Source organism: Takifugu flavidus, chromosome 4 (genome assembly GCF_003711565.1).
Source record: "Takifugu flavidus isolate HTHZ2018 chromosome 4, ASM371156v2, whole genome shotgun sequence".
Classification (NCBI taxonomy): Eukaryota; Metazoa; Chordata; class Actinopteri; order Tetraodontiformes; family Tetraodontidae; genus Takifugu; species Takifugu flavidus.
In genome coordinates this window covers 11,085,021-11,098,051 of record NC_079523.1, presented here as the reverse complement: position 1 = coordinate 11,098,051, position 13,031 = coordinate 11,085,021, and the positions used below count along the sequence as shown (strand labels likewise).

The 13,031-nt window shown below is 45.6% G+C and overlaps 2 protein-coding genes across 5 annotated transcripts; both read right to left on the bottom strand.

Moving 5' to 3' along the window:
* Positions 1-1,026: 1,026 nt before the first annotated feature.
* c1galt1lb (core 1 synthase, glycoprotein-N-acetylgalactosamine 3-beta-galactosyltransferase 1, like b) lies at positions 1,027-4,999 on the bottom strand. 2 transcript variants are annotated; one of them, XM_057029807.1, is made up of 4 exons: positions 4,551-4,998; positions 4,188-4,475; positions 3,267-3,931; positions 1,027-3,175 (listed from the first exon to the last, which is right to left on the bottom strand). In XM_057029807.1, the coding sequence occupies exons 2-4, from the start codon at positions 4,402-4,404 to the stop codon at positions 2,879-2,881; spliced, it is 1,179 nt and encodes a 392-aa protein (XP_056885787.1). In that variant the 5' UTR covers positions 4,405-4,475; positions 4,551-4,998; the 3' UTR covers positions 1,027-2,878. The 2 variants fall into 2 exon arrangements, with proteins under 2 accessions (XP_056885787.1, XP_056885788.1); XM_057029808.1 differs by having other exon boundaries at positions 4,188-4,999.
* A 149-nt stretch (positions 5,000-5,148) lies between these two features.
* On the bottom strand, positions 5,149-11,109 carry os9 (OS9 endoplasmic reticulum lectin). Of its 3 annotated transcripts, none has more exons than XM_057029803.1 (15): positions 10,920-11,109; positions 10,380-10,562; positions 10,172-10,235; positions 10,020-10,096; positions 9,817-9,915; positions 9,476-9,677; positions 9,212-9,370; positions 8,859-8,965; positions 8,651-8,711; positions 8,499-8,581; positions 8,237-8,404; positions 7,949-8,150; positions 7,469-7,636; positions 6,706-6,815; positions 5,149-6,541 (listed from the first exon to the last, which is right to left on the bottom strand). In XM_057029803.1, exons 1-15 carry the CDS (start codon positions 11,067-11,069, stop codon positions 6,404-6,406), a joined length of 1,971 nt encoding a protein of 656 aa, XP_056885783.1. In that variant the 5' UTR covers positions 11,070-11,109; the 3' UTR covers positions 5,149-6,403. The 3 variants fall into 3 exon arrangements, with proteins under 3 accessions (XP_056885783.1, XP_056885785.1, XP_056885786.1); XM_057029805.1 differs by having other exon boundaries at positions 8,660-8,711; XM_057029806.1 differs by lacking the exon at positions 7,469-7,636.
* Between the last annotated feature and the right edge of the window lie 1,922 nt (positions 11,110-13,031).

The window sequence follows — 13,031 nt, the reverse complement described above, 5'->3', positions numbered from 1 at the left end:
TCTGAAAAGTTTTTTTTTATAGCTCATATTTATAATGTAATGTCATCTTATTTCTTGCATAAGTTTTAGGATGATGGAGAAAACTTCCAGCCGCAGGTCTCCGTCCCGGCTGGCGACTTTCGTCGTCTTTCTCTTGTTGGCTGTGGAGGTCGGAGGCGCGGACGACCCAAACGGTGCATCGACTCAAGTGAGATTAAAGCTTCATGCAGCTTCTGGGGGGAGATCCTTTAATGCTTTGATGTCTCAGTTGAAGCCGGAGCCCAGCGTCAGCGGACGCGTGGTCAAAAAGTTAGACGGCATCGATTACGACAGTTTCGTGGGTTTAATGGGAAGACGAAACGCTGCTGAGGCCAACAGTGAGTGACCTCCACAGCTCACACCAGAGATCCAGTCATTTCGGTCACAATCGTCCTTTGTTCCTCAGGTCCCAGAGATGCCCCGGCAACAGGAAATGGTTAGAAAGACTCTTGTATTCGTCCCGCTCGTTTCTAGCCTTTAAAAATGTATTTTCTCATCTTCTTGTGTAGGACGCCTGGCTCGCTTCCTCACTGCTCTTTTGCGAGATGAGACAAGTGAGTGACTCCGTTTGAAATGAAAGAAAAAAAAAAAACAGATCAAAGAACACAAAACATTAAAGTTGTGTCCATATATAGGATCACACATGCAGGTCTTATATACCTACAAACTACGTTTTTTTAGATTAAGCTGGTCACATCTGAGGTCCTCACACATTGAGGGATCTCTTTTAACCTGTAATGGTTGCCATAGTAACCATTAGAATGGTGTAAACCAACAAAATTTCTGGGTAATCTGCTATATGTTGTGCGGCTGACTCCCAGTCTTGTTTCAACAGGAGTGAGCTGTTGTGCAAGAGACAACAACCATTCAAGAGGAGCGCTCGCCACGGGAGAGACAGACGCGAGACACCCCCACCTAAAATAAAAAAAGCAAAACCACCGTTGTATTTTGACTGAAAACGCTTTCTACCTGTACCACTGTTGTCAAAAATGTCAAATAAAAAGGATGTACAATAAAATATGAATTTATTTACATATATTGATTAAAGAACCATTCACAGAAAAAGAGCAGACCCTCATAGACCTGTCTGTACAGTCAGGACTCCGACATAAATACAGTACTGTACAGCCTTTGCGGAAGTTGAGCATCCGCTCCCAATTAAAAGCGACAGTTTCATCAGAAATGATTGTGTTTGAGGCCTCGTCTCAGAAGAATTTACTGCTGCAGCTCTGGCTATTATCAGGTTTCCTACTTTCTAAGAAACAATGGAAACCTGCTTAGCAGACAGTAGTGGCAACATTTCAACCAGGACAGCAAAAGCAGATCTTCAGGAATCGTATCTGAAATAATCTCACGTAAAAATCTATCATTTGGTTACAAAGGTAAGAAATTGTTGAGAACAAATGATTAATGAAACACAACGCTGACGATTGAGTCGCTCAGAGTCCATAAGGACGACTGGGAGGGGCCTCAGGACTATCTAATCTGTACTGTAACAACCTGGTCCTGGTGATAACAGTGCAACGTTGAGTGTGCAGCTGAGGGCACGTCTGATCTTAATTTACAAGGCACAAGGTTAGCACGAGGCTGCACGGAGTGGGGGAAAAAAGAGATTGTGTGCGTTTCTGTAATACAAGTCTGGAAGCACAGATGAACAGTTGTGGAACTTATCACGCCCTTTCTTTGAGGGTGTGTCGAGATAAAAAAGCAAACAGCCTGGGCACTTTCTGTCAGCTGAACACACACAGCTAAATAATCAGAAACTGCTGCAGCGGAGCCACTTGTATAAAGCTGTTTTTCGAAGAAATTGAGGGGGATTAACACTGCCAGAGTGTGGCGGAAAGTCTATTCACAAGCTAAATGTATAAAAGCGAACATTTATGGCACATTTAGGACAGCAAAAGGAAGAAGCCACACGAATCTAAAACTATTTCACTCAGTTGTGGTGAGTCCCGCATTTCTGTCTGCGTGTTTAAAAAGGAGGGGGGGGGGCTCCTGACAGTTTCAAGAGGGGCAATTAGGGGGCACATTAAGGCACAGAGCAACAAACATGTCAATTTAAGTCAAGCAGGTCCGACAACTCTGGTGGATTGTGATGATGTGTGAAGAAACTGTCCATCCATCCATCCATTCTCTACCGCTTATCCGGGGTCGGGTCGCGGGGGCAGCAGCCTAAGGAGAGAAGCCCAGACTTCCCTCTCCCCAGCTACTTCTTCCAGCTCATCCGGAGGGATCCCCAGGCGTTCCCAGACCAGTCGAGAGACAGTCTCTCCAACGTGTCCTGGGTCTTCCCGGAGGTCTCCTACCGGAGGGACATGCCCTGAACACCTCACCAGGGAGGCGTCCAGGGGGCATCCTAATTAGATGCCCAAGCCACCTCATCTGGCTCCTCTCAACGCGGAGGAGCAGCGGCTCTACTCCGAGCTCCTCCCGGATGGCAGAGCTTCTCACCCTCTCTAAGGGAGAGCCCAGCCACCCTACGGAGGAAGCTCATTTCAGCCACTTGTACCCGTGATCTTGTTCTTTCGGTCATTACCCAAAGCTCATGACCACAGGTGAGGGTAGGAACGAAGATCGACCGGTGCAGAGTCCACATTACTGCGGACGCCGCACCGATCCGCCTGTCGATCTCCTGCTCCATTGAAACTGGTGAAGAAACTGGTTCTGGTAAAAAGTGCTTCAGGTGGTTTTCAAACATATGTAATTAACTTAGACCCCCCACCTTCCTAAAGAATACACGCACAGAGCTGATAGGTCAAGGACGGGTCGGGAACCTTCCCAGAAATGGGTTGGGCCAGGGTCGTGAGAACAGATCAGAATACGTTCTGAAGCTGCACAAAACAGATTGGAAGTTCTGAAATTACTGGCTTGGAAGCTCTTTACCAGCTGCAGCGGGAAACTCTTCAGCCTGGATCTTAGTCCTGGACAGATCAGCCTCCTCATCCGGCCCTTCCTCCCGAGAAGCCAGCTCTTCATCTGGTTGCACAGGACCTGAGGGGGCCAACCGCTCAGTAGAAACGACAGGGGGAATGGGGGGGTGGAAGCGGTATTGGTAACCAAAGGCACGCAGGTGATAGACGTAATACTCCAGTATGTACATGAGAGTAGGGTCCACATAGTGGAAGGAGACCGACAAGTCGGAGCAGCAGTTGGGGCCCTGAAGACGAAGACAAAGTTGCGGTAAATTGAAAATGGCTTCGTAAAACACCCCCTATACAGAGAAGTTCCACGGCCGTGGGTCCACTCACCTCTGAGATGGGGTAGTAACAGTAGCTCCAGTACCAGAAGCTCTTTGGGAACTTTGCTGTCAGGTGCTGCTCGGGAACAAACGGGTGAAACGTCTCCCTTTGCAAACTGTCTCTGGCGTCCCCTGCCAGCACGCCCACTTTCTCCATGCACTGCCCCATGGCAAGGTCCTCTACCGAGGAGGTGTGAGAGCACACCTTGGTTCTGAATCCTTCCACGAAGCGCCGGAGAGCCTCTTTGCTCAAAACGTAGCCCGCGCCGCCGCTCATGTAGCCCTGCTTGGTGTAGGGTTTGAACCTCCGGCCGTAATAGATCGGCTCATCGGGCGTGTGGTTCGCAAGAAGCCACCGGAGGTTGTCCACGATGACGTACGTGTCGTCATCTGCTTTGAGGAACCAGTCAGCCTCGTCGATATGATGCTCGTAGGCGTAGTGGAAGGCCCGGATGGTTTTCCAGTAAAGCTGGTCCCGACCCTCTTTCGTACCTAAGCCCACCGTGGGGAAGTTGGGGTCGTCCACGGAGCTCATGAACACCACTATATTACAGTGGCGTGTCCACGTGTTTTTGACGTGCCGTGCCTTGATCTCCAGGTTGTTGGGGCCTGTCATCACCCAGCAAAGAATACGCACCTTTTTGTACAGCTCGTCGGCCACGTGGCCATCTTCACCTGAAACGGAGAGGCAGGTATCATGTCATCGCTCAGAAATCCACCGCAGAGGCACGCAGACACCGTCTGATTCATTGTGGGTCCGGTTTTGCAAGCAGGGGTTTCCGCAACCGTCTGTGTGCTGTGTGACCTGCTCTCCAAATAAAAGCTCGAGAGGATATTAGCAGTCTCTGACCACGAGAGAAACAAAAAACATGAGCCAAAACGTGCCTGCAAATGAACTTGGATCAACTTTCTGGGACAACATGTGACACACCTGTGTGATGAGGGTGCTTCAGGTTGAAGAGAGCAGATCTGTCCTTCTTCCAAACCTTCTCGTCTTCCTCCAGTTGCTGCGACAGTTCGTCGAGGGAAGACGCCCGTTGCGTAAAGAAACTTTTCTCAATGCGCACTTGCCGCAGAAACACGTACAGCGTGACGGTTCCCACCATGAACCCCACATAAAAAGAGATTTTGGAGCCCAGGATCTTCATGGTGGACCAGGTGTCTCACGGTCGATCAACTTGACAGGCGCTGCGTTGGACGGAGAGCATTGACGGTGTCTCTGCAAAGGCCGCCGCATCAAACTCCAGCTCCTCTCGCCGTGTGCGTGTCTCATTTAAGGTGTGGTTGTACTCACCTGCCGGACCGCAAACACCACCGCATGATCGCGTCGCTACTTCATTCCGACGCATAAACGACCCGTTTGAGACGCGATCAGTTCCGCTTCAGCAGCTTAGCTAGCAGCAGCTAACGGGATAGAAAACTCCCAACGGGGGAGGGAAATGCCAGTAACACTATACGGATGGACGACATTTAGCGTTAAACATTAATTTCTCCGGGCTTTGGGAGAACTAGAGTTAGTTGTCCGGTCGTCATGACGCCACGGCGGCCACTTTTCGGCTAAGTTAGCCGTCGTGAGGTATCGACGGAGCTAACGGAAGTCTTTGTGTCGTCCACAGCTCACCCAACAAGCCAGAAAACGCAAATAAATGCGCATAAATGAGGCAAGAAATGGGTACAGACTGAATTACAGCCGCTAGATGCCACAAGCTGAACTATTGCCCGTGTAACGTTCCCCGACTGCGGACTTACTTCAAAAATAAACTTGTTCGGTGGAGGTTTTCAAAATAAGGGCAGGTCTTAGATGTAAACGATATGTTCAGGCTTTAATTGCAACTTCTGTGCTAATTTTCCAGCACTACATAGAAAAGTGAATCTTCAAATTAACACAGATGTAGGTTTGTATTTTTTATTTCAAAAGGGGAAGAAAGGGACTCGAAGACACGTTTCCATGGCAGCCTTGTTTTAAGTTGGTATTGGTCTCAGTTACATGACTCCATTCAAAAATTGCGAACTCGATCAATCCTCTACATAATTTACCTGAAAAGCATTGAGGAGATATTTCAAAAATAGCCGATTTGTTTATATTAAACATGAATTAACATATTAAGCTCAAACAATGCGACAAATATTAATCAACATGAATAGTTACCCACATGACGTAAGGGAAAGAGCGATGTCTAAATTCTTTGAAATAAGAAATTCAATGTTTCATTTTCCATTACAAGAAACTAGCGACTTTGGTAACAAATGCCCGAAGCGGGTGCGTTCCAACAATGTAATCAAGTTCAAACTCAAAATTCCTTTCTTAGAAAAATAAAACACATGGGAAAAGAAATCTAATTAGACTTGCTGATTAATAATAAATAAATGCAAACATATTCAGTAATAATTATGTACAAATCAAGTTCCAAGTGGCCACGCTTATTCACAAAATATACAAATTCAGCCCTTTTAAATTCACCTCAAATATCATGAAAGTTTAGCATTAACCGCTGTCATTTCTTTGCCGTCTATGTGATGAAAAATGAGACATTTTTGCGAGGAAAGACTTGAACGAGCACAGAAGGTGAAGATCTTGTGATTTTTCATGTGAATTGCTTCAAAGAAACTTCGGAGGAAAAAGGAAATTCCAACCGTGGTGAGATACTAGTTGAAAAATATAAAGTGCTACAGCAAGTTCACATAGACCTCCATCGTCTACAGCCAAATCAAATCACCAAATATAGAAAGGTGAGATGAATTGTTGTGTTATTTGTGTCTAATTTGTCATAAGTGAAGAGAGATCACATTTCAACTCAAGTGAAAATGAAATAACCTGCACATAGAGTCCACTGAGGCATGCACACGTCAGGTCCTCCAGATGGATCAAGTCAGGACTGCATGAGGCCAATACACCAGGAAATTCAAGAAAACATGGTTTCTAAAACAGGTACATTAGTAACATCATTGCCTCCACATACATTGATGTTTTATGTGCCATCTACTCGAAACAAATTATTGTCTATTTAAGACACGCAGACATGTTTTCTGAAGGTGCAGATGGGTCATTTGATGCCCCCCTGTCAGGTTTCTGAACCACAATCTGGGGCGGCAAGTCTCCACAGGAGTTGACAGATACTTAATGTGCACCAGCCGCAGCCAACAAGCTCAAATGTCCACATCGTCTGAATCAGAGGTGCTGGAAGCCTGGGACTCCTCTTGGGACTCTCCCCACACAAACTTGTAGTTGTTCTCCAACTCCTGCTGCCTCTTTTGCTCTTTGTAAACCTCCTCTGTGCCTCCAGTCTGTAGGATGAGACCAGAAAGCGATGACCACACACCTCCTCCTGCACTTTTGCATGCTTTCTCTAGTGCCATAAAAGGTGTTGAACTGCCACAGTCCAACTGTACAGAATCAAAAGCTTTACAAGTTCAAATAAAACCAAATAAATGCCCGTTACTCCAGTTACCAGAAGGTTTATGAGAAGCTCCCTGAAGGACTTTGTATCCTCTTCAGTCAGCCACTGGTCACCTGCTTCCTCTATATTTTTCCGTGTTAAGATCTTCACCTCAATTTTACCTTAAAAAGAGAAAGAAACATCACATAACAAACGCCTTTCGAGAGAAAATAGCTGAGAAATGCGCCGCAGAAAATCAGGATGAAGAATAGTGAGAACATAAACGTGGGTGAAGAAGCAGGACCAGCAAACCCCTGATCTACCGGAGGACCGCTAACAAGCAGATTTTTCCCAGTTCCAAAGACCTGACAGATTTCTGATGGGTTTGATCAAGATCTGCGACTATTTGAGAGTAGATACACGCACCAAGACAACCAGCCATGAAATGCTCAGAATTACTTCTTTCTGAACTGCTGACTCACAAACCACAACTGTCAAAAAGAAGCTGTAACGTTAATGAAACGATCTTTTACTTCAGCCTTGGGCTTCCTACCTTACGCTGCCCACTTGTCTGTGGGGGTTAGAAACGGCTGTCTGTGGCTCGCCTTTTCACTAGCGGTTCATTAATATTTCAAAAACCTTCATTAACTGGACAGCTCTTGGGTCTTTGAATTCATTACACGTTTGAAAATGCAGGAAACCCTTATTCAACCCCTATTTTTGAGAGATAAACTTCTGAAAGAGATGAGAAGAGAAGAACAGAAGTTCTAGATGCTCAAGGAAGAGTTTGAAGTGAGAAAAAGGCCATGAGCGTTCGGAGCAGTCCCCCTCATACCTTCTGCCTTCAGTCCTGCCTTCTCTAGCTGTTCTTTAACCACGTCCTTTATGTGCTGCCACTGGGGGTCGCCTTCGCCCATCTCCTGAACTTTGACCTCCCCACCAGGGCTCCTGCCCGTCTTATATTTAGTAATTTTGATCTTAACATGGTCGTCAGCCGCTTGCTCTGGGTTGACGAGACAAAAGAGGGACAAACATCACAGTTGACCGTACAACCAATCAGCAGGGCCACAGGATGGAGGAGCCACAAGGTTAAAAATGCCTTCTGGCAACAACATGTGCCACAGTTTTCGGCCCCTTTTAGTGATCATCCTTCAGTGGAAAGCCCTTTGATTTATTATCTGTAAAATCATTTGGTGGGTCTATTGAGTTGTCATAAATGTGTGAGCGGATGTGGGATGAAGGATAACGCAACAGGAGAGCCACACGGATGAAACACGGTGTCAACAGTTATGGATGTTGCGGGCCGTCTGCTTGCCTGGCTGATTTGGAACCGGATTGCGGCTGGTCCTGTGTGAACTGCTGGCGCGTTGACTTTCTCCAGTCTGCAGCTCTGGCTCCTGCTCATCTTTCTCCTCCAATTGATCCAGTAGCTTGTCGAGCGTGGTCTCCAGCTCCTGTGTCGCTTTGGTGCGGTCAAACTCCCCTTTAAGCCCTTCAGTCTCCAACTCTTCCTGGGCCTACGTCACAGTCAGCAACCACCACCATCAAAGCAGTGCTTTATTTTCATATACGTGATTTTGTTGGGTTGGATTTGCTCACAAACCTCATCTATGATGTTGTCGAACTCCTTCTGCATCTCTTCCTTAATGTCTTCAATCTTATCCGAGGGGACAGAGATGTCCGACATCTCATCCTCGAACTCCTGCAACGTCTCTTTCAGGCTCTCGCTTGCTGATTTTTCGTCTTGACCTTTGGCTTCTGTAATAGCTTTCTAATAATGCCATAAACACCTCTGTGTCAAATCAATATCCACAAGTCAATCTAAAAATAAACTCTATGCAAGACTAATCTTTGCACCTGCTCACCTTCCTGTTACTCTCTCTGAGATGCTGGACAAATTTCATCAGGTCTGCCGGGTCGGTGATGATTTTAAAGTTGAATTTCTCAACTGAAACACATTTAAGTGAGAAAAGTCGGTAGTGTCAACGCATTTAATCTATAACACAGAAGAATATACCTTCATCACCGTCTTCGAGGACTTCATTGTCTGCAAGCGGGTTATAGCCATCATCTGCTTCCTGTGAGACAGTGAGGGCGGGTGAAGATGGAGGCAATGAAGAAAAAATACTGTATGTTATAAATAGCAATCGCTTGAAAACAATCACATTATTTTAATAAAATATCCTTGAAAAAGAAAAACAATCCACTCATGAAAGGAATCATACCTGATTTTCCGGTTCAGAAGCAACAAAGGTGGTTTTTAGTTGCTTTGGCTTCGTTACTTCACCCCAGGAGTCCGAATCATCGGTCTCCTCCAATATATCAGCATTATCTGGTTAAAGAGTACATTTTAAAAAGGTGGCAAACACCATTGTGGCAGTAAAGTTGTGATGTAAAACGTAGTCGATAGAGCAATATATAACCGGAGCAACATTAGCTTTTGTGTGTGTGTGTGATTACACCTATTTCCATGTGATTAGAAGCCTATTAGATAACTACATGACTCACAGCTGTCACACATCTGTCTGAAAAACACTGAAATTTGATTGAAAACGATTTTGCCAATAGAAAGATGTACCTTCTCTGTCCGTCTGGTCTGCGTCGCCATGTGGCGCAGGTGACGTTCCATCTGCCTCCGATGTGTCCACTGGCCCATCTGCCCCATCTTTGCCGGCCAACATCTCATCGAGATTCTTCAGTTCTTCAGAAATCTGCTCGACTTTACGCTTTGTGTCGGCTACCGAAAAGGTGAGAGGAAATAAAGTTGAAAAGAAAAAGCACGCCGGGTGCAACTTTTCCCTTAGCAACGTGTGATAATAACACTTTTTTTTTGTCAACGTACAGACTTGCGCGTTGACATAATCCATGTATTGTTTTGCGCTCAGGGCTGGCTGACACACTATGCTGTGTGGCTTAGCAGTGGAGGGTGGCTTCAGGAAAGGGTGCTGGCAGACACGGCTGGTGTGGACTGTCAGCACGTAGCGACACGACTGAGGCTCATCCACTCGGGCGATGAAGTCAACTGAACCTTCTTCACACATGAACTGAAAAGAACAAGATGTCACTGTTGTAAGTGGAGAAAATGATTATATGGTGTAAGATGATCACATCAACTATATATAGCAGTTAGAGGCAAGCACATAAACAAAACAACAAAAACCAGTCTGTATCCTAATGTCTCACCCTGACTTCAGTCTCTCTGGGATTTCCATCTAGGTCACACTTGGAACCGTTTACGTAGGTCTGACTGTGGTAGCGCTTTAGTCTGTGCTGCTTGGAGGCCTTACAAATAACCAGAATACAAAGGTGAATTTGTAATATCAGAAAACACTGCAGCTCTCTATGACTACGGTACATCAGTAATTCCATACCAGGAATTGTTTTACCTTAGCTGTTTCATTGCTCCAATCAAACTCTGATTCATAGTAACCAAGGAAGAGAATGTCCCCTTTGATTTCTGAGTCTGAGTTGAGAGAGGGGGGAGGACACAATGAAGAAACTTCGTCTCATTAGAGAAGAGGAAATACTGCATTCTTACCTTCAAGGTGGTACTGCCTGATGTGCTGTCCATGGCAGAATTCATATGTCCACCAGTCCTTTGTCTAAAAAAAAGGTAAACAGTTGATGCTGGACATTAGAGGCTTATACTTCCAATAACAATGCGTGTTTTGTTGCACTGGTAACCAAATTAGATGCATAACACTTTCATTTCAGTCAGACAACCTAGATGCTGCAAAGCAACCAACCTTTACTAGACATTGGGCATCGTGCATTGGACTAAGGAGTTCTGGGATGTCAGGACCGGTGTATCCTTGTGAGTCAGGTTCAGATGCAGGATCCTGATGGAACCGAACCGCCTGGGCTGGAAGCCGACACTCGTACAACTGCTTGTACTTATTGGAAACCATCATCACCTCCTCGGCCTTAGTCTAAAGGAGAAACACTGTCACGAAAACTGCAAAACTTTAAGGTATCACGTCACCACCCCATAGTTAGTTGTGTTTATTGAGGCCTCTCAAAGTTAATAAGACATGGATGGACTGGGATGGATGGGGGGGTCGGTGGTGACAGCTGTCAGCGATGTTACTGCATTGGTCAAGAATCAAAAACTACGCAAAGTCTAATTAGTGGCTAATCTTCATGTTCGACTGCATTAGTGTAAAGCAGGCCAAAACATGTGATTTTAGTCTAATATATCCAACGTGTACTAACAGTAACCTGGCGTAACTTTCTAGCTAGCAAGCTAGCTAACGTTAACGTTAGCTCTCCCAAAAAGATTAACTCACCTGCCCGAGTATGATGGGGTCAGGAAGAATTTGAATCCCATATTTCATCTCATTCAGTTCCTCTAAGTTTAAAAAGGCTGGGACACAGAGCGGACACAACAACATAAACAACTGCAGCCTATTTAACCACGGTAACAAGGAAGCAGCCATGTTTGACTCCTCGTATCTTACAGCAACGAACTAAAGTCTGACATGGTCGCAGCTGATTGGTCAACACGGGAGGCGCTGCGCATTCCCATTGGTCAAAATGCGATCCCAGTTATGTGGTGCGTTAGGTTATTACACTGTAACATACCGAGTGGGCGGTACCGATTTTTTTTTTAAGACATCAAGTGGGATAATAGGTTTTTCACAGAGGTGATTTTGATTTCCAGCAAAACCAGTTTGAGAGACATGTGAAAGCAAATAAATAAAAGACATATTGTGTTTATCAAATAGTTGTGGTATATTTTGTTTTCCTTTCAATGTTGTTCTGCATTGTTGGGGAAATTGGTCGCAGTACCATGGTTGGCCACAGGGGACCTATATTGATTTCAGGTGTAAAATCAAATATTTACTTCTGGAATTAATTTAAATAAATTAAAAATCCCGTTATTATTTGTCTCTATACGACCAAAAATGCTTTGTGAGCATTTTTCAAGTGGATCCACAGGGTGATTGTAAACTTTTGATGCGCTGAAATAACGCGTCATATTTAAAAAAAAAGTCTCCTATCCTGCCCGCAGACTACAACAACCAAAATAATTTATTTTATATATCTTTTATTTTCATTTTCGGGTAAAATTCCCAAGCAGATTGAGTTGTCTAAACGCAAGCGAACGTCGGTGCGTTAATATTTTATATTGCGGGGCCGGGAAGCTCCATATTGGTGCAGCACTCAGTTTTATTTGCGTTTGGTGCGTTCAGGGCTGATCCCGCCGCCGCTGCTGCCGCTACTGGTGCTGTTGCTCCTGCAGCGGGGAGCGTCCATCCTCCTCGACCCGCACCGCTGCAATCTGGGGCCCTCTTTTGTCTGGAAGTGCTCCGTCTGTTCGCATGCAATCCAATTTGCAGCCCATCGAGTAACGGTCATTAAAAGGAGACGCCTTCGCGCAAGATGTGGAGCCAGAGTCCACCGTGCGTCGTGTGACTGAGGGGAGCACCTGGTAACTAAGAGCCTTGCATGTGATTTTATTCCCCCTTTTTCCTGTTATCATGGTGGGCATTTATTTGGGTTTGTATTTCTGTAGCTAAAAACGATGACAGAAAGTCCAGGCGTGTCAGGTTTTAGAAAGCTGCGTGAGTAAATGTGGACGGAATAAATGTGCACTTCTGATTGCGCCTTTTCTGTTGTGCAATCGTCAAACACCGAGAGGTTTATTTGTGCTCGTTCTCCTCCATTTGGGCTCATTTGCGACGAGGCTAATAAGGCCTGTCTGTCAGCTCGTCTTCTCGCGGTTTAATAACACAGATTTGGACATCATTTTATTCTTTTTAATTTAGCAGATGGTTAACAATAAGCGCAGACAATCGAAATAATGCACGCGTGTCACACGCACTCCGAGGTATGCGTGTGCGTGTAAATCACCGTCGCTTTCCCCCCCTGCACCTTGGGGGGTGTTGTGCTGTATCAGGACCCCCTCCTTTGGCCTGTCATGATTTTTGCTTTGATTTTCCTTAACCCCTCGCGTAATAAGGCGCGTTCTTTATATTTACACTAATTTATTCGTGGGCTGAGCTTCAGCAAGAGCCGAACTGGCACCCTTGGCGCATCCGGTTGAGAAGGACCGTCGTGAGGAACCGTTTCCGCTTCGGACGCACATTCTCAAGAGGCAACTCAAAGCGAGCAGCTGCTGTGGGACCATATGGACAATGGGCCGATTTACCATCACCATACCACAGCTTTGTCCTTATCTCAAACCTTTCCAAAGTATAATGAGCAATCCTGGCGTGTTTTGGCTTGTTTCTAGATGGAGAAGAGGCTCAGCACCTCTGAAGGAGCAGTTTCACTGACTGGATAAAAGCATTTGGGTACATTTCCTCACTTTCTTTCCCCCGGCAACGTTAAGTGACAACCGCCTTTTGTTTGGCTTCTGCCTGCGAACAAAACTGAAACATTAACGTTGAACATGG

Bases quoted from the DNA above. Each gene is read 5' to 3' on its own strand.
- os9 (XM_057029803.1), bottom strand. From the start codon at position 11,069: ATGGCTGCTTCCTTGTTACCGTGGTTAAATAGGCTGCAGTTGTTTATG. The intron at 9,916-10,019 runs GTAAAACAATTC...GTTATTTGTAAG, and splicing joins GGAGCAATGAAACAGCTAAG to GCCTCCAAGCAGCACAGACT. The intron at 8,151-8,236 runs GTTTGTGAGCAA...ACTGTGACGTAG, and splicing joins TCGACAACATCATAGATGAG to GCCCAGGAAGAGTTGGAGAC.
- c1galt1lb (XM_057029808.1), bottom strand. From the start codon at position 4,404: ATGAAGATCCTGGGCTCCAAAATCTCTTTTTATGTGGGGTTCATGGTG. The intron at 3,932-4,187 runs GTGTGTCACATG...TCTCCGTTTCAG, and splicing joins GAAGCACCCTCATCACACAG to GTGAAGATGGCCACGTGGCC. The intron at 3,176-3,266 runs GTGAGTGGACCC...CTTCGTCTTCAG, and splicing joins GTTACTACCCCATCTCAGAG to GGCCCCAACTGCTGCTCCGA.